Source organism: Hemitrygon akajei, chromosome 28, assembly GCF_048418815.1.
Source record: "Hemitrygon akajei chromosome 28, sHemAka1.3, whole genome shotgun sequence".
In the NCBI taxonomy this organism is placed as follows: Eukaryota; Metazoa; Chordata; class Chondrichthyes; order Myliobatiformes; family Dasyatidae; genus Hemitrygon; species Hemitrygon akajei.
The window spans coordinates 10306589-10326435 of NC_133151.1; the positions used below are offsets into that span (position 1 = coordinate 10306589).

The following is a 19847-nucleotide window of genomic DNA, read 5'->3' on the forward strand; positions in this document are numbered from 1 at the left end:
TGGACGCCCTTCTGTTCCGAGGCTGTGCCCTCTGGTCCTGGACTCCCCCACCATAGGAAACATCCTCTCCGCGTCCACTCTATCTCAGCCTTTCAGAACTCGATAGGTTTCAGTAAAGCTCTCCCTGATTAGATAGCTGATGGATAGCTTCAGACAGCAGTGGGGAGAGTAACACACACAAAATGCTCGAGGAACTCAGCGGGCCAGTAGAGTAAACTCCAGGGAAGTGTTTTAGAACCTCATCTTGGGTCTGGGCAACTTCCATCAGTTCATAGCAGCCAACCAGTGAGCAACTGTATCATAAGACCATGAGACACAGGAGCTGAATTAAACCAAGAGGCCCATCGGTAACCTGCCATTCCATCGTGACCGATGTATTATCCCTCTCAACCCCAGTCGTTTGCCTTCTCCCCATAACCTTTCTCCTACTAACCAGAACCTATCAGCCTCTGCTTTAAATACACCCAATGACTTGGCCTCCAAACCCTGTTAACGCCAAGAATTATTCTGTTAGTAGCATAACTCCCGGAAACTCGGGAATCGGGCTCGGGAGTATTTGCAGATCTTTGAACGCCAGGCCACTTAATTAATCACGCAGCAGAGTGGTATAACACTCGTAGCAATGCTCCACAAAATAATTCAGCTTTGGAAATGTACTAGTGCCTCTAGGTAGCACTTGAATTAACAGAGCGACCCAGGGCATCAAGATATTCAAAGCTTTGTGAAACCCACAACATACAAATCAGGCTTTTGATCCACAAAATAGATGGATAATGATGAATGTCCCATTTGAAATGGAACTACTCTGTGGCATCAGTAATATCAAGGATTAGCTTACGGTCCATTATACCGCTGGCCTTTTGGGCAGCAATGAAGGTCCTCCATCTCAGTCTGTCCTTGGTCAATATTGGTCTTGACCTTGGCGAAATGCAGGGCTTCCCCCCTCGTGTCAGTAGCTTCCTCTCGGTTTTCACTCCTGTCAGTCACGCGAGTCCCGGGTGGAGACTCCGGAATACCGTCACACTCAGATGTAGAAGGATTCTTCACTGCTGTTTCCATAACGGTTTTGTTTGACCAGTTGGGGTTGTTGGCCCCGAACCTGGTGGACCGGTGGACCACTCTTTGTCTGCCCTCTACCCTTTGACCTGTTTGCCATGGGTGACCCTACCGTGAGCCAAAGCGTAAAGCCCTGACTTCAACCAGTGTAGCTCTCTGGGTCACTGAGGCTCGCTAACCTTTATACCTTACGAGAAAGGTGTGGTCCTCTTTGAGATTCAAGGATTAAGGATCAATTTTATTAAACATATGTATTGCGTCTACTAGGTACTTGCTGTGATGTGTTACAGGAGCAGAGGCCCATTGAGTCTGCTCCATCATTTCATCATGTCTGATTTATTATCCCTCTCAACTCCATTCTTCTGCCTTCTCCCTGTAAACTCTGACACCCTCACTAATCAAGGACCTTTCAATCTCCGCAGTAAATATACCCAGCATCTTGGCCTCCACAGCCATTCTGCTAAGTACGTATATGTCCCCATATACTGCCCTGAGTTTAATTTTCTTGTGGGCATTTACATTAGACCTCTCTCATTAGCCAGAAGAAGAGGGATCTCCCATTGGCCACCCATTTTAAATTCCACTTCCCGTTCCTTATCTCCTTGCCGGCCCATCCCTTCCCTCTGGTCCTCCTCCCCTTTTTTCTTTCTTCCATGGCCCTCCGTCCTCTCCTGTCAGATTCCCCCTTCTCCAGCCCTGTATCTCTTTCACCAATCAGCTTCCCAGCTCTTCACTTCACCCTTTCACCTCATGTTTCTCCTTCCCCCTCTCCCATTTTCTTACCTCTGACTCCTCATCTTTTTTTCTGCAGTCCTGCCCGAAACGTCGACTGTTTGCTCTTTTCACCAGACGCTGCCTGGCCTGCTGAGTTCCTCCAGCATTTTGTGTGATGGATAGAGGGGGCCGGGGTGGTCTAATCAGAATGGTTGATCAGATTCACTGCCCGGGGAGGAAGAAACCTCTATGGCTGCGTGATATTTTGGTTTTTACTAGCCCTTTCGCACTTACTGAATGGAGCTTTTGGAAAAGGCAGTTTGCTGGGTGGGTGTTAGCCGCAATGATTATTTTCCAGCCTGCTTCTTGGTCCTGCAGTCCTGCAGTTCTCATTCCTGAGCAGCCTTCCTCCTGTTTTATTTCAACCTATCATCTGGGCCCCCCTCATTTCCTTCTCCTTCATATGTTTATCCGAGTTCCCTTCCGTATCCACGCTCTGGGAGGGCAAAATGTGCGTTCTCTGGATGTTTCTCCTGGATTTCCTCTCGTCTCATTTCGGTGGCCCCCTGACTCAGCTCTCCCCCGCGTGGACATGTATTTTTACATCTAACCCCGAACAAAACTGTTCCAGTGGCAGTGAACTTTATTACATCTCCCCTCTCCCCAGCCTGTTCCGTATGTTTGTAACAGCGTAATCTCCTGATCCTGATATCACTGCAGTAACTCTCTGTTACATCCTTCCCAGTTGCCTGTCGAGTGTTTTTATAAACCGGATACCAGAACTGCGACTGGTCTCTGAGTGTGGTCTAATGCAAGTTTAGCAGAATTCCTGGGTTTCTTATTCCTTCCCTGTAGTAATCCCAAAGCTTAGATTCATTTCTAATACCTCATCAATCTGTACCGCTGTTCTTGGCGATAACTGTGTCTGCACCTTATGTTCCACTTTGTAGACCCTCTCCCCAGAGTTATTGAGAAGTAATTTGTGTAGGAAAGTGATTCACACTTAGCTATAACACACACGAGAATGGCAGGGTAGCCTAGCGGCTCTGGTTTAAGGTGGCGCTACCAAAGGTATGACAGCTTACTGATCTAAGGACTCAGTTGGGTTCAGAATGCTGATACTCGCTTCTGTTATCTACAAGATTTGTTTTTTTTCCCCTTTTTCTCTGCGCATCGGAGTTTGGTCTTTGTTTTCTTTTTAATTGGGTCCTTTCGGGTTTCTTGCTTTGCGGCTGCCTGCAAGCAGGCGGACCTCAAGGTTGTATAATTTATGCGTTCTTTGATAATAAATGTACTTTGAATCTTCGGTTAGCACAACACTTTACAGTAACAGCGACGCGGGCTCAATTCCCGCTGCTGCCCGTAAGGAGTTTGTACGTTCTCCCCGTGACCGCGTGGGTTTCCTCCGGGCGCTCCGGTCACCTCCCACAGTTCAAAGACGTACCAGTCGGTCGGTTAATTGGTCACTGTGAATTGCCCCATGATTAGGCTAGGATTAAATGGGGGGATCGCTGGGCAGCGTGGCTCAAAGGGCCAGAGGGGCCTAATCTGCGCTGGAGCTCAATGAGTAAACTTAAAAAGGATTCCGCAGATGCTGGAAATCCAGAGTAACAAACACAAATTGCAGAAGGAACCCAGCAGGTCAGGCAGCATCTATGGAGAGGAATAAACAGTCACCGTTTTGGGCTGAGACCCTTATCAGGACCGGAGAGGAAGGCGGCAGAAACCAGAACACGAGGGGTGATTGATAAGTTCGTGGCCTAAGGTAGAAGGAGTCAATTTTAGAAAAGCTAGCACATTTAATTTTCAACATGGTCTCTTCCTACATGTACACTCAGTCCAGCGGCCGATCTTTGTAGAAGTGGTCGACAGCAGGGGTGATTGATAAGTTTGTGGCCTAGGGTAGAAGGAGATGAGTTATACAGCTCTCGTTACATGCACGTGCAGTTCAACTCTTTAAGTGAAAATGCAGAAAGTTTGAAGTTAATATCTGAGTTAAGGTCCGAGATGCCGACTTCTACAAAGAAGGGATCCGTATGCTCCACGACCGCTGGACTGTGTGTACACGTAGGAAAAATAAATGTGCTGGGTTTTCTAAAATTGACTCCTTCTACCTTAGGCCACAAACTTATCAATCACCCCGCGTAAGAAGGTGGGGAGAAGGGAAAGGAGTACAAGCTGGCAGGTGAAGGGTGAGGCCTGGGGAGGGGGGAGGAGGGGTGAAGTGAGAGGCTGGGAGGTGCTAGGTGGCAAAGCTGGAGGAGAGGAATCTGATAGGAGGGGAGAGTGAACCATGGGAGAAAAGGAAAGCAGAGGGAAGTGGCGAGGAGAAGAGAAGGGGTGAGAGGGGAGCCAGAAGGAAAAGGAGAGAGGGGAAGGGTGAGAAATTACCTGAAGTTGGAGAATTCAATGTTCATGCTTCCTGCTTCCTATCCAGTCCTGATACGGTTTAGCGCCCTCCATAGATGCCGCCTTACCTGCTGAGTGCCTGTGTGTGTCACGTGCCACACTTACCTCTTGCTAACTAGATGTCCGTTAATTTGTGTCACTGCTGATGCGTAAGTTCCTCTTCCACTCGAGACTCTTGTTTCAAATGCACCTCGCCCGCGGTGAAACGTGTCGTCTGCCTTACCTACCGACGCAACCTGAGCACATTCTAGCACCAACTGGGTTTAGCCACGCTTCCGGCAGAAAATGAGAAAACGGAACGCAACGAGCACCACAACAACAGCGGCCGAACAAGCCCCATTCCTCCATCCAACCCCACGTACACATTATACCTGAAAGCTTCATCGAGTGTAGGTCCAACCAACTATTCCTATGAAACACCCTCCTCCCCCCCCCCCACTCACCCTTACATTGATTTATAAATCTGAGCACCTTCCCTGAATGCCTACTGTAAGCTTTCAGATCAGATTCCATTTTTGCACAGCTCTATATGTCGGTGCTGGCCAAAGTTAATATTTTGCCAAAGGTCTCCAGTTCTCTGCCAAAAAGAAAAGCAATGTACGTTTTTTCCATCTTCCTGAAGAAGGGTCTTGGCCCGAAACGTAGACCGTTTATTTCTTTCCATAGGTGCTTCCTGATCTGCTGAGTTCCTCCAGTTCTTGCTCTTCTCACTTCTCGTCTCCAGTGTGCCCTCTTCCCGTTGCCACCGTCAGGGAGGAGGTACAGGAGCCTGAAGGCACACACTCAGCGATTCAGGAACAGCTTCTTCCCCTCTGCCATCCAATTCCTGAATGGACGTTGAACCCATGGACACTACCTCATTACTTTTTTTATTGCTGTTTTTTTGCTTTACTTACTTAATTTAACTATTTAATATTTACATACTTGCTGTGATTCACAGTTTTTTCTCTGTTGGTCTGTTTTGCACGGCACTGCTGCCACAAAGTTAGCAGATTTCACGACATATGCCGGTGATACTAAACCTGATTTTGTCTACGTTAATCTGAATTTCCAGCATCTGCAAACTCTCTTGTTTTTACACTTTTTCCTAGCACCTTTTCAATGCACCCAAGTGGGTTAAAGCCAGTGAAATATTGCCTGCTAAAATGCAGCCAAACTCGTCACGGTGTAGGAAACGCAGAGACCAATTTTCACATGGCAAGTTGCACACACATACTCAGCTGTCTCTCAGCCAGTAATCTCTTTCTTAGTGACCCTGGCTGAGGGGCATCAACTCAGGATAATTGGGAAAGCTCCCAAAATCTTTACTAGGGCTTACAGAGATCCCAGTGCAGCCTGAGGTCAATGTTCAAAGTAAATTTATTACCAAAGCACGTACTATACATGCCACCATATACTACTCTGAGATTAATTTCCTTGCGGGCTTGTTGTCCTGCAGTAGCGGTTAAGAAAGACCCCACTCTAGAAACTGTTGTGCACGAAAATCCCAGGAGATCAGCAGTTTCTAGTATACTCAAACCACCCCATCTGGCACCAACAGTCACTTAGATCACATTTCTTTCCCCCATTCTAAAGTTTGGTCTGAACCTCTTGACCATGTCGGCATGCTTTTATGCATTGAGTTGCTGCCACGTGATTGGCCGATTAGATATTTTCATTAACGAGCAGGTGTACCTGATAAAGTGGCCGCTGAGCACATGTACTGTTTTTCCAATTCCATAACTATTTTAAGGTATTTCACTCCACTGTTGTTCCAAAACAACAAAATTAATGACGTACAATTTGTGAGTAATATTATATCTGATTCTGTCCATCGAAACAAGTGGTGAAGTACATCCTTCTCATCTCCATTCTAAAGGGAAGTCCTCCAACGGATGTGCTGGGCACGTGTCGCCACTTGCTTGTTGGTAGTCGAGAAGATACCGAATTGCTCAAACAGAGCTAGGATGTGTTTGCTGGGCCGAATGGCCTTCTGCTCCCAGACAATGCCATGGTTCTAATTCTGTGAAAGGAATTGGGGATTTTCCACTCTAACCGAATCCAGTCAATATTCAAACAACCCTCTCTGTTTAAAACAAAATACCCCAATCTTCCACCTTCAGCGGTTGGCATGCGGTAATTTTAGTAAGATCATAGGACATTGGTGCAGAATTAGGCCATTTTGGCCCATCGAGTCTGCTCCGCCATTTTATCATGGCTAATTTATTAACCCTCTCAACCCTGTTCTTCTGCCTTCTCCCCATAACCCTTACTAATCAACAACCCATCAACCTCCATTTTAAATACACCCAGTGACTTGCCCTCCTCAGCTGCCTGTGGCAATGAATTCCACAGATTCACCACCCTCTGGCTAAAGAAGTTCTTTCTCACCTCCGTTCAAAAGCAACATCCTTCTATTCTGAGGCTGCGACCTCTGGTCCCGTACTCCCCCACTATAGGAAATATCCTCTCCCTGCTCTCTCTATCTGGGGCTTTCAACATTCGGTAGGTTTCATTCAAGTCTTGTAAAATTTGAAAGACTAGTTAGTTTTTAAAAGCGAGCACATTTGTATTCTGATTCCCATTCCCATTCCGACATGTCAGTTCATGGCCGCCTCACTTGCTAAGAAGAGCAGCACCGTATGCTCTATCATATGCTGCGTAGCCTGCAACCTGATGGTATGAATGTCAACTTCTCCTTCTGGTAAACAAATTCCCTCCCCTCCTCCATTCCCCACTCTGACCTTTTACCTCTTCTCACCTGCCTGTTGCCCCCTGGGTCCCCTGCTCCTTCTCCTTCTCCTATGGTCCACTCTCCTCTCCTATCAGATTCCTTCCTCTCCAGCCCTTGACCTTTCCCACCACCCGACTTCACGCATCACCTTCCCTCTCCCCACACCTTTTTATTCTGGCATCTTCCCCCTCCTTTCCAGTCCTGAAGAAGGGTCTCAGCCCAAAATGTTGACTGCTGTTAACTTCCACAGATGCTGCCTGAGCTGCTGAGTCCAGCGTTTTGTGTATGTTGCTTTTCTTTAAGAAGTCTTGTTAATCTACGTTTGTAATAAGACCATAATACATAGGATCATGGCTAACTTATTATCCCTTTCAACCTTATTCTAACGCTGTCTCCCCATAATCTTTGATGTCCTTGCCTGCACTTTGTAAGACCCTTAACAGTGAGCAGAGGAATCTTGGGGCCCAGGTTCATAGCCCCCTGAAAGTGGCTCCACAGACTAATAGAGTGGTTATGGCATATTTGCCTTTAATAGTCGAGGCATTGAGTTCTAAAGTCAGGAAGTTATTTTGCAGCTTTGTAAAACCGGTTGGGCCGTATTTGGATTGTGTAGGCCTCCGTTAGTCTTGATAGACCATGGATTTGCACCTTGGAAAGTTTCCAGGGCACAAGCCTGGGCAAGATTTTTTTATGGAAGACCGGCAGTTGCCCAAGCTGCAAATCTCCCCTCTCTACGCCACCGATGTTGTCCAAGGGAAGGGCACTAGGACCCATACAGCTTGGCACCGGTGTCATCACAGAGCAACGTGTGGTTAAGTGCCTTGCTCAAGACGCACAGCCTCAGCCAAGGCTCGAACTAGCGACCTTCAGATAAATGGACGAACGCCTTAACCACTTGGCCACGCGCCAACACAATCTGGAGTATTGCGTACAGTTCTGATCACCTTATAGAAAGAATGTCGAGGCTTTGAGGAGGGTGCAGAAGAGATTTACCAGGGTGCTGCCTGGTTTAGAGGGCGTGTGCTATCATGAGAGGCTGGATAAACTTGGGTTGTTTTCTCCGGAGTGTCGGAGGCCGAGGAGAGATCTGACAGAGGTTTACAAGATGATGAGAGGCAGAGATAGAGTGGACAGGGAGTATCTGTTTCCCAGGGTTGAATTGGCTAATACCAGAGGGTAGCATTGAAGGTGAGGGGGGGATGTGAGGGGTAAGTTTTTTACTCGGAGAGTGGTGGATGCCTACAATGTTCTGCCTAGAGTAGTGAGAGAGGCAGAAGCATTAAGAGATGCTGAGGTAGGTACATGAATGTGAGGAAAGACATAAACTGCATGGTGGGGTGGAGATACATCTCTATCAGAGGAGGTGTGAGGCACTCCTTCCTTCCGCGAGCCTGCAGGTCACCCTTGGGGCAAGGTGACAGGGTGGAGAAACGTTTCTACCAAAGGAGGCATAAGGTGCTCCTTCCTTCCACGAGCCTGCAGGTCACCCTGGGGCAAGGTGGCAGGGTGGAGAAACGTTCCTACCAAAGGAGGTGTAAAGTGCTCCTTCCTTCCACGAGCCTGCAGGTCACCCTGGGGCAAGGTGGCAGGGTGGAGAAACGTTCCTACCAAAGGAGGCGTAAGGTGCTCCTTCCCTCCGCGAGCCTGCAGGTCACCCTTGGGCAAGGTGGCAGGGTGGAGAAACGTTTCTACCAAAGGAGGTGTAAAGTGCTCCTTCCTTCCACGAGCCTGCAGGTCACCCTTGGGCAAGGTGGCAGGGTGGAGAAACGTTCCTACCAAAGGAGGCGTAAGGTGCTCCTTCCTTCCACGAGCCTGCAGGTCACCCTTGGGCAAGGTGGCAGGGTGGAGAAACGTTTCTACCAAAGGAGGTGTAAAGTGCTCCTTCCTTCCACTAGCCTGCAGGTCACCCTGGGGCAAGGTGGCAAGGTGGAGAAACGTTTCTACCAAAGGAGGTGTAAAGTGCTCCTTCCTTCCACTAGCCTGCAGGTCACCCTGGGGCAAGGTGGCAAGGTGGAGAAACGTTCCTACCAAAGGAGGCGTAAGGTGCTCCTTCCTTCCACGAGCCTGCAGGTCACCCTGGGGCAAGGTGGCAAGGTGGAGAAACGTTCCTACCAAAGGAGGCGTAAGGTGCTCCTTCCTTCCACTAGCCTGCAGGTCACCCTGGGGCAAGGTGGCAGGGTGGAGAAACGTTTCTACCAAAGGAGGCGTAAGGTGCTCCTTCCTTCCACTAGCCTGCAGGTCACCCTGGGGCAAGGTGGCAGGGTGGAGAAACGTTCCTACCAAAGGAGGCATAAAGTGCTCCTTCCCTCCGCGAGCCTGCAGGTCACCCTTGCGCAAGGTGTAGCACCTGCTTAGCCCCACTGATCAGGGGAAGGTGAAGCCATAGGATCAGGTGGTGGATGGTCGTACGAGCAGCCGGTGCAGATCACAAGTGCTGGTTTTGTGACCATGGACACCAGGCAGACAATCTCTGAAGAGTATTGATAATAGCTGCAGGGGGTGGGGGGGTCACCCGTCTTGTGAAGACACTGCACAGAAGAAGCCAATGGCAAACCACTTCTGTAGAAAAATTTTACCAAGAGCAACCATAGTATTGGAAAGACCGCGATCGTCTACATCATAATGCTGAAGGACACTGCGTAGGCAGAGGAGATTAGGTTAGTGGTTGGCCACTAAATTACTAATTTAATTGGTCCAGTACAGCATTGTGGGCTGAAGGGCTGTACTGTTCTCTGTTCTGTCTATTGTAATCACAACCTCTTATCTCTTAAGGCACCAACATATTCTCCCCAGGGAAAGTACAATCTAGAGGACTATAGACTGAGAATCCACCCATAGAGCATAAATCAAAATGGCTGTACCTTAGTCATAAAGGGCAAAGGACTGATCACACACTTTCACTTATCTGATGGTAGATTACAGGAAGGAGTTCACAGCCCGGACCAAGGATAGATCAGATTGTGCTAACACAAATGCCTGGAAAATGAATTGCACTGGTTTGTTTTTTGTTGTGCGCTCGGCTGGAATTATACAAAGCAAAACTGCTCATTCGCATCCCTTCCCCTCAGCAATGCAGTAATTCCGCTCAGCGGCCGCTACGCTCGGTACACCCGCTCTTTAACGCAAATACCGAATCAGCCAATCATGTGGCAGCAACTCAGCGCCTCAAAGCCTGCAGACGTGGTCGAGAGGTCCCAGTGTTGACCAGACCAAACGTCAGAGTGTGATCTCAGTGACTCTGGCCCTGGAATAATTATTGGTGCCAGACGGGGCAGTTTGAGTTCAAAAGACAGGAAGTTGAGTTCACAAGCCAGGAACTGGGATTTCCGCGCACAACAGTCTCCGGAGTTTACAGAGAATGGTGCGAAGAACGAAAAAGCGATGCCCAGTGAGCAGCTGTTCTGTGGGCGAAAATGTCTTATTAAAATGGGAGAGGTCAGGGGAGAACGGCCAGACTGGTTCGAGCTGACAGTAACTCAAATAACCACACGTTACAACGGTGGTGTGCAGAAGAGCATCTCTGAACACACGACATGTCGAGCCCTGAAGTGGGTGGGTCGCACAGCAGAAGATCACGAACTCTCACTCAGTGGCCACAGTATTAGGTACAGGTGGTACAGCCACACTCAACAGTTAGTTGTACGTTGTGTTTCATAGGGTTGCTCTTAAACTTTGTGTGTGTGTGTGTGTGTGTGTGTGTGTTTATTATCGTGTTTGTGTTTTTAATGCTGCATCAGATCCGGGATAACAGTCATTTTGTTCTCCTTTACACTCCTCTCCTGAAGAAGGACGCTAAATAATCTTGAATCTTGACCGTCAAAGTTGCCTGTCTGGACATTTTCCCCGTGGCTGTCTGGGCTTTCCCCCAATGCTCCAGTTCCCTCCCACATCCCGAAGGTGTGCGGGTTTGTGGGTTAATTAGTCACTGTAAATTGTCCCTGGTACCCTTCGAGCAACCCCCAACAGACCCAACTAACTCACAGTGACCGGTAAACCTACCCGGGTCACGTTTGGACTGTGGGAGAAAACCGGAGTACACGGGGAACACGGGGCAGACACACAGACTCCTGACAGAACTCCCAACTCCGCAACGCCCCGAGCTGTGACACCGTGGCACCCGCAGACCAAATGACCTGTGTCTTCAGGAAATAGCTGGATAATCTTAGGAACAAGGAGTTCTGAGTTCGGGTTTGATCTTGCCTCGTGAACGGAGGATTAAAGTCCATTTCAAACAGGTGGTGACCCTGATTCCTTTAACTGCAGGCAGCTTTGTACTTTCATCCTCTGTTAGCTGATTTAAGTTTTTGATCTTTACTGATTTCTATCGGCCTCTAGTCCAACAGTCCACAGTTCAGATTAGTTCAGCTGCCTCCCTCCATATTGCTTCTCCCATGACAGGATGCCATCAGAAAGCAGAGAAAGCAGGATCTTCCAGTGGCCACACATTTTAATTCCACGTCCCATTCCCAATCTGATATGTCTATCCATGGCCTCCTCTACCGTCAAGATGAAGCCACACTCAGGTTGGAAGAACAACACCTTATATACCGGCTGGGTAGCCTCCAACCTAATGGCATGAACATTGATTTCTCTAACTTCCGTTAATGCCCCTCCTCCCCTTCTTACCCCATCCCTGATATATTTAGCTTTTCCCCCCTCCTTTTTTTTCTCTCTCTCTGCCCATCATTCTGCCTGTTCGCCATCTCCCTCTGGTGCTCCCCCCCTCCCCCTTTCTTTCTCCCAAGGCCTCCCGTCCCATGATCCTTTCCCTTCTCCAGCTCTGTATCCCTTTTGCCAATCACCTTTCCGGCTCTCGGCTTCACCCCACTACTTTCAAACTCTTACTATCTTTCTTTTCAGTTAGTCCTGACGAAGGGTCTCGGCCCGAAACGTCGACAGTGCTTCTCCCAATAGATGCTGCCTGGCCTGCTGCGTTCCACCACCATTTTGTGTGTGGTACTTTGAAATACTTAGGTTTAGATTTAGGCCCCTTTCACATCGGGGAATTTATATAGTATGCGACCTGAAATTGGTACTCTTCACAGACATCCACCAAACAAGAGACCCCATAGAATGAATAATAGAACATCAAAGCCCCAAACTGCCCCTCCCCACCCTTCGCAGAAGCAACGGCAATCCCCCCTCCCACCTTACTCGCCCCAGCAAAACTACTGAACCCCCTCCCCAGGCAACAGCAAAAGCCTCCAAAGAGAAATCAATCCAGCGTCGACTAAAACTAGAGTCCATTACCCAGCACCTCGGTGTCTCAGAAAGGCTCCCTCTCGACATCGAGGGGAGAGAGAGATCGCTCTGTGATTCAGAATCGAGATTCAAGTTTATTTACTGCGTCTACATCAAAATATACAGTTGAAGTATTATAATAATGGTTGTCTCTCGGGGTCCGAGGAAGGCTACATTGCGCAGGGTGGCAGTGTTTTTTTCTTACGAGGCCGAGTTGTGAGCTCGGCTTCAACCCGGCACAGATGGAGAACGCGCTCGGGGGCGGCCTGTCACTGGATCGAACTCGGGAACCTCCGTTCTCGAGCCCGGCACTGATCTCTCTGTGCCACCAGCCGACCTCGTCGCACAGCGTACCCGGTGCGTGAGAGATATTACAGTGGAAAGGCCTCGCACAGAGACGATCCCGCTCTCTCGGCCTCAGAAGTCAGGATCCAGTGGCACGAAGAATCGTTACGTCTGGCAACTTCCTCGGCTGCGTCGGGTGGCCGCGTCTTGTTAAGTGCTCTGCCGCGCCCTATGCACTCCACGATGCGCTGCTGCAACGCCTTCTCAGCCGTCGAACCCCCGGGGTTTCCTCCGCCTGATCCACTGATCACCGATGCTGGGATGAGCAAATTCCTATCTCACCGCGGGTTTCAGACCCGTTGGCCACCCTCGCCTGGTTTAGCCGGCCCGTCGAGGCCGTTGCCCGGGGTGTGGCCGCTGTCGCACGCGAACAGCTACGAGGAGCCGCAGGTGAGACCTGGGCGTTGGTGGGGACCAGTAGATGACGAGCCACTCCAAGGAGTGCGACAAGCTCCCCCCCCCCCCATCTAGAAGTGCTACCCCTCCCGTGCACCCCATGCACAGTTGAAATATACAGCGTCGACAACCAACACAACCTAACGACGTGCTGGGGGGAGGGGGGGACATTCTGGCGCCAACATAGCTTACCCACAATGCTCAGCTGAACAACACGGACAAAGCAACAAGGAACAGAACAGAAAAAACAAGCCCCGTTACTCCTTCCCACCCAAGTACACTGTCATTTAAGCCCGGGTCTGGCCTCCAGTTTCCAGCGGACACGGATTCCGGCCCACAGACTTCAGACCCAGAATCAGGTTTCATATCAGTGGCGTGTGTCGTGAAATTTGTTAAATTTGCAGCAGGACAATGCAATGCATGATAATTAGAGGGAAAGAGGACTGGATTACAGTGTGTATATCAAATAGTTAAATTAAATAAGCAGTGCAAAGTGGAAATTTTTAAAAAGTAGTGAGAGAGTGCTCATGGGCTCAATCGGAGGGCAGAGGGGAAGAGGCTGTCCCTGAATCGTTCAGTGTGTGCCTTCAGTCTCCTGTACCTCCTCCCTGATGGCAGAGGGGAAGAGGCTGTCCCTGAATCGTTCAGTGTGTGCCTTCAGGCTCCTGTACCCCCTCCCTGATGGCAGAGGGTAAGAAGCTGTTCCTGAATCGCTGAGTGTGTGTCTTCAGGCTCCTGTACCCCCTCCCTGATGGCAGAGGGGAAGAAGCTGTTCCTGAATCGCTGAGTGTGTGCCTTCAGGCTCCTGTACCTCCTCCCTGATGGCAGAGGGGAAGAGGCTGTCCCTGAATCGTTCAGTGTGTGCCTTCAGTCTCCTGTACCTCCTCCCTGATGGCAGAGGGGAAGAGGCTGTCCCTGAATCGTTCAGTGTGTGCCTTCAGGCTCCTGTACCTCCTTCCCGACAGTAACAATGAGAAGAGGGCCTTCGTCCAGAAACAGCATCAAAATCAGCTTTATGATCACTGACATAGATTGTGAAACTTGTTGTTTTGCAACAGAAATACGGTGCAAACCATACTGTAAATTATAATGCATAATAGGAATCACAATTAGAAATATCGACAGTATCTGTTTTTATATATCTCAGTAGGTTGCATACTTGATCTGCAATTCCCTGCATGTTTCGCCGCGCACGTGTTAAGTGTGAGGCAGAGTGCTGCGGTGCCAGGAGGTACCGCCGTTACGGTGCGTCACTTAAACTGAGGCGCCGGGCCACTCCCAGCATCAACGGGAGGAACTCCAAGCTGGGCCCAGACCAGTGAAACTAACAATCAAGTCAGTCCGCTTCAACACCTTCCCCCACCTCCCCGTGGGATCTTGCTGTGCACTGCCCCCCCCCCCCCCCCCGCGCGTCAGCGGCAGGATTCGGGGATCCCTCAACCTCACGAGTGACGTAGGCAGAGAAGTCGGCTGACCACTGTTCCCCACCCACCCCCACCCCCGACAACTCCCGTGTTAAAACCAGCTCAAGGCGTACAAAACACCAGCCGTCAAAGTGAAAAGTCAAGTAGATTTATTGACAAACTACGTCTCCTACCATGAGATTAATTTTCTTGTGGGCATTTACAGGAGAATAAAACAGTGACCCGGGCTCAGTTGCCTGTGAGGAGTTTGTAGGTTCTGTTCCCGTGACCTCGTGGGTTTCCTCCAGGTGCTCCGGTTTGCTCCCACAGTCCAAAGACATACCGACCGGTTGGTGGGTTGATTGGTCATTGTAAATTGTCCCGTTATTAGGTTTGGGTTAAATTGGGGGCTGCTGGGCGGCGTGGCTCGAAGGGCCCGGATGACCTTCTCTGAGCTCTATCTCAATAAAATATAAGAAGAGGGCATGTCCTGGGTGGTGGGGGTCCTTAATGATGGACATCGCCTTTTTGAGGCACCGCTCCTTGAAGATGTCCTGGATACGACAAAGACCAGTGGTCACGGTGCAGCTGACTGACTTTACAACTTTCTGCAGCTTACCTCGACCCTGGGCAGTAACCACCCCCCCACCACCCCCACATACCAGACGGTGGTGCAACCGGTCAGAATGCTCTCCACGATACATCTGTAGAAATTTTTAAGGGTTGTAGGTGACCAATCAAATCTCCTCAGCTTAGTAATAAAATTGGCCATCAATAAACTCAAATAAAGGACGTGCAGGTGCGTCAAGACCAGCCACTAACGGCGCCCCTTCGCTGATCCGAAGACTTCGTGACATAAAATTTTGGGAGGAGCTCAGCAGGTCAGGCAGCATCTGTGGAGAGGAATAAAGAGTGACGTTTTCGGGCTGAGACCCTTCATTGGAATGGGAAAGCAAAGGGGGGATAAAAACAGAATAAGAAAGTGGGGGGGGTGTGGTACAAGCTGGCAGGTGATAGGTGAGGGGGAAGGTCAGCCGGTGGAGAGCGGAGGGTACGAAGTGACAAGCTGGGAGGTGATAGGTGGAAAAGGTAAAGGGCTGAAGAAGAGGGAATCTGATTGGTAAGGAGGGTGGACCGTGGGAGTGAGGGAGGGAGGAGGGGCACCTGAGAGAGCTGGTGAGGGGAAGGAGACAGAATATGGAACGGAAGAAGAGAAGGGGAGGTGTGAGAAATTACCAGACACGGGAGAATTCAATGTTCGTGCCATCAGTAGCTCTCAGGAGTTCTTAAGAAACGTTTTGATGAGCACATGCATCAGTTGGCCAGCCGTGGGAGTCATGGGGACGGGAGCCCTGTTTCCATGCCATGCCGGTCTGCGCTCACGTCTGCTTGATACCACCACCCCCCCCCCCCCACCCCCAGCGTATAATGGAAGTGCCCCGCCACCTCCTGCGTACTTCCCGGGCTCTGCCCATGGCTCGGGCAGGCGGGCGGACAGGCTCCCGTCAGGAGCGGGCGGGGCCTCTCCCCGCACCTACGTGCGGCGCCGCACGTTCCGGCCCTCAGTGGGGGGGGGGGGGATCCGTGACACTCGCGCCGTGCTCCGACTCTGCCCCGGGGCAATTGACTGCGTTGAAGCGAGGCTGCCCATTGTGTGCACCCTCCCCCAGCCCGGCCACTAGAGCTCTTGTACTGAGTCAGGGCTTGACAGAACTATTCACACTCCCCATTCATCCCGCTGAATGGGGAATGCAATACCCCACAGAAGGTGACTTGTTTTCATCCCCCACCCTCAGATCGCGCTCAAAAGGATCTTTCTTAACCACTTTAAGACGTCAGCGAGCGGCCCTGAGCCTGACAGAATCAGGGAGGGGAGAGGGAGCAGACCCAAGGAGGGAAGTGACCACCTCCCCTCCCCACCCCCCTACACTCACTCGGCAGTCTCAGACAGTATTAATCCTCCTGACAGACAGAGCAAAAGATGAGACACTAAGTGACGCGTTCCACCACTGTGGGCAGCTTGTGACCCTTGCTGGCTGCAATCTTTTCAAAGCTCAAAGTAGATTTATTATCAGAGTACATACACGTCACTATATACTACCCTGAGATTCACTTCCTTGCGGGCTTTTACAGGAAAATAAAGAAATATGATAAAATTTATGAAGACTGTACGTAACAAAGACAACAAACAATGTGCTAAAGAAGACACATCAGAATCAGGTTTAATATCACCAGCATATGTGGTGAAATTTGTTTAATTAGCGGCAGCAGTACAATGCAATACATGGTAAATAGAGCAAAAACTGTGAATTACAATCAGTAATATTGTATTATTACAACAATACCTGAGAAGATCATCAGGGTCTCTCTTCCCGCCATCACGGACATATACACCGCACGCTGCATCCGCAAAGCAAACAGCATTATGAAGGACCCCACGCCACCCCTCATACAATCTCTTCTCCCTCCTGCCATCTAGGAAAAGGCTCCGAAGCATTCAGGCTCTCACGACCAGACTGTGTAACAGTTTCTTCCCCCAAGCCTTCAGACTCCTCAATACCCGGAGCCTGGACTGACACTTTACTGCCCTATTGTCCTGTTTATTATTTATTGTAATGCCTGCACTGTTTTGTGCACTTTATGCAGTCCTGGGTAGGTCTGTAGTCCAGTGTAGTTTTCTCTGTGTTTTTTTACGTAGTTCAGTGTAGTTTTTGTACTGTGTCATGTAACACCATGGTCCTGAAAAACGTTGTCTCATTTTTACTATGTACTGTACCAGAGGTTATGGTCGAAATGACAATAAAAAATGCCTTGACTTGTATGTATATAGTTAAATTAAATAAGTAGTGCAAAAATAGAAATAAAAAAGTAGTGAGGTAGTGTTCATGGGTTCAATGTCCGTTCAGAAATCGGAAGAGAGAGGGGTAGAAGCTGTTCCTGAATCATTGAGTGTGTGCCTTCAGGCTTCGCTACCTCCTTCCTGATGGTAGCAATGAGAAGAGGGCATGTCCTGGGTGGTGGGGGTCCTTAATGATGGACGCTGCCTTTCTGAGGCACCGCTCCTTGAAGATGTCCTGGATATGACGGAGGCCGGTGTCCGTGATGGAGCTGACTGAGTTTACAACTCTCTGCAGCTTATTTTAATCCTGTGCAGTAGCCCCCACACCCCACCATACCAGACGGTGATGCAGCCAGTCAGAATGCTCTCCACGGTACATCTGTAGAAATTTTTGAGAGTTTCTGGTGACAAACCAAATCTCGTCAAACTCCTGGTGGAATATAGCCGCCATCTTGCCTTCTTTGTAGCTGCATCGATATGTTGGGTCCAGGTTAGATCCTCAGAGATACTGACACATAGGAACGTGTAATCGTTCACTCTCTCTCCACCTCTGATCATGTAAATAGTAAAAATATGTAAGTAAGCAGAACTGAAACATGATCTGTGAAGAAAGTGAGTCCACAGGTTGCGGAGTCAGTTCAGGGTTGAGGTGAGTGAAGTTATCCAGGAGTCTGACGGTTGCAGGGTAATAACTGTTCCTGATCCTAGCGGTGTGGGACCTAAGGTAGTAACAAGAAGGGTCCATGTCTCGGATGGTAAAGATCCTTAATGGTGCTTGATTGTGGATCTCACTGTGAACATTATTGGATGCTGTGTTTTCCTGCTCCACTCCCCCCCCCCCCCAGGACTAACTGCACTTGATAGGTACCACAGTTGCAAAATAGTTGAAATGGATGTGAAGTGCACTAGAAAAACAAATTCAGGTCATTTTCTTTTGCTAATAGCCCAGAGGTCTCTCTACTAGCTATCGGAGACATTCATCGGGAGCGCTGCGTATGCAGGGCCCTTAGTATTATCCAGGATCCCACCCGTCCATCCAGCATCCTCTCTGACTTTCTACCATCAGGCAGGAGACTCCGATGCATATAGACAGGAACGGTCAGGATGGGAAACAGTTTCTTCCCTCAGGCCGTCAGGCTTCTGAACTCCCTGCCGCATCGCATTCAAAATGTCACCGGTTAATCTGTCCTGTACCTGACTATGTTTAATCTGTACACTTCAGTTTGTTATTTACACGTAATCCATCCTTACCTTCATAAGTTATCGTGTGTTATGTGTACTACTGTGCCTTACACACTGGTTTGGAGAAATGCTGTCTCGCTCCTATATACGTTAGATGGTTATATACATTTATATAGTTAAATTACAATAAACTTGACTTGAAACTTGAGGCTCTGTATATCTCCTGATACTATCCTTGAGATCAGCTTTCATGAATTGTAAACCTGCGACCTTATCCCTATAGGATACAAAGATGTCCCTTCAGAACAGAGATGAGGAGGAATTTCTTTGGCCAGAAGGTGGTGAATCTGTGGAATTTGTTGCCACAGGCGGCTGTGGAGGCCGAGTCGCTGGTTGTATTTAAAGCGGAGGTTGACAGGTTCTTGATTAGTCAGGGCGTCAAAGGTTACGGGGAGAAGACAAGAGAATGGGCTTGAGGGGGATAATAAATCAGTCTTGATCAAATTGCAGAACAGACTCGATGGGCTGAATGGCCTAATTTGCTCCTATGTCTTATACCCATCCTGCTTGGAAACAGGGCCTTCAGCCCATGGAGTTGCACCTGCAATCAAGGACCCATCTACACCAATCCTATACGAACCCCCCCACTATTTTACTCTGAGTTTATGGCAGCTCTCAAAGCAGCCCACTAAATCCCACCACCCCACACTCATCTCCCTGTAAACGATCTGGCCGCCAACCCCTCTCACTCACCTGTTGGGACGCTGGTAAAAATTGGAGCACCCGGGCAGTTGGGGGTTAAACCCCCTCATTGCACAGCTGCACGCAGCCAGCGCCGGAGGCCAGGATCGAACCCATGGGGTCATGAGGGGTCAACTCCGCTGCAGAGAGAGGGCTCACACGGTTGGTCTTCTTTAGCCCCCTGGATGTTGTCTGTGTGTAGTTTTTCGTTGACTCCACTGTATTTCTCCGTTCTACTGAGAATGCCCACAAGAAAATGGACCTCAGGGCAGTCCACGGTGACATGAGGTGCTTTGAGAGTGAGCTGACCTCGAACGTTGAGCTGGTGTTGTTACCCGCGGGCCCCTGCCACCCAGGCCTCCCCGCACTCACGCTCTCCTCTCTCTTTCAGGATGAACGGCTTCAAGAAGCAGCAAGAGATCCTTCGGCAAAAGCACGCGGACTTCATGGAGAAGTACCGGGTGAAGAAGCAAGGGGACGGTGATAAATAAAGCACACTCCAGGGCAAACCACGGTGTCTGTGTCCGTCTCCAGCGGCATCCACCCATTGTACCAACACTGGCTTCTGTTCAACTGCAGGCAGCACAGTGCACCCACTTCAGTAGATAAATTCTCTGATTCTCCGAATCAGAATCAGGTTTAGTATCATGGCTGAAATTTGTTGTGAGGTGCGCCCCCGATTTAACCCCTGCCTAATCACGGGGACAATTTTACGATGACCATTAGCCTACCAACTGGTACGCCATTGGTCTGTGGGAGGAAACCCACACGGTCACGGGGAGCGGCGGGAATTGACCCCTACGCTACC

At 49.6% G+C, this 19847-nt stretch overlaps 1 protein-coding gene across 1 annotated transcript in view; it reads left to right on the plus strand.

The window, feature by feature from the left end:
• The window catches only part of dnajc4 (DnaJ (Hsp40) homolog, subfamily C, member 4), a 227446-nt gene extending 207898 nt beyond the window's left edge, over positions 1-19548 (plus strand). Inside the window, exon 5 of the mRNA XM_073031176.1 lies at positions 19431-19548. Within this exon, the coding sequence (XP_072887277.1) occupies positions 19431-19530 (100 nt within the window). The 3' untranslated portion in view covers positions 19531-19548. The remainder of the gene's footprint in view (positions 1-19430) is intronic.
• The last annotated feature ends 299 nt before the right edge of the window (positions 19549-19847 follow it).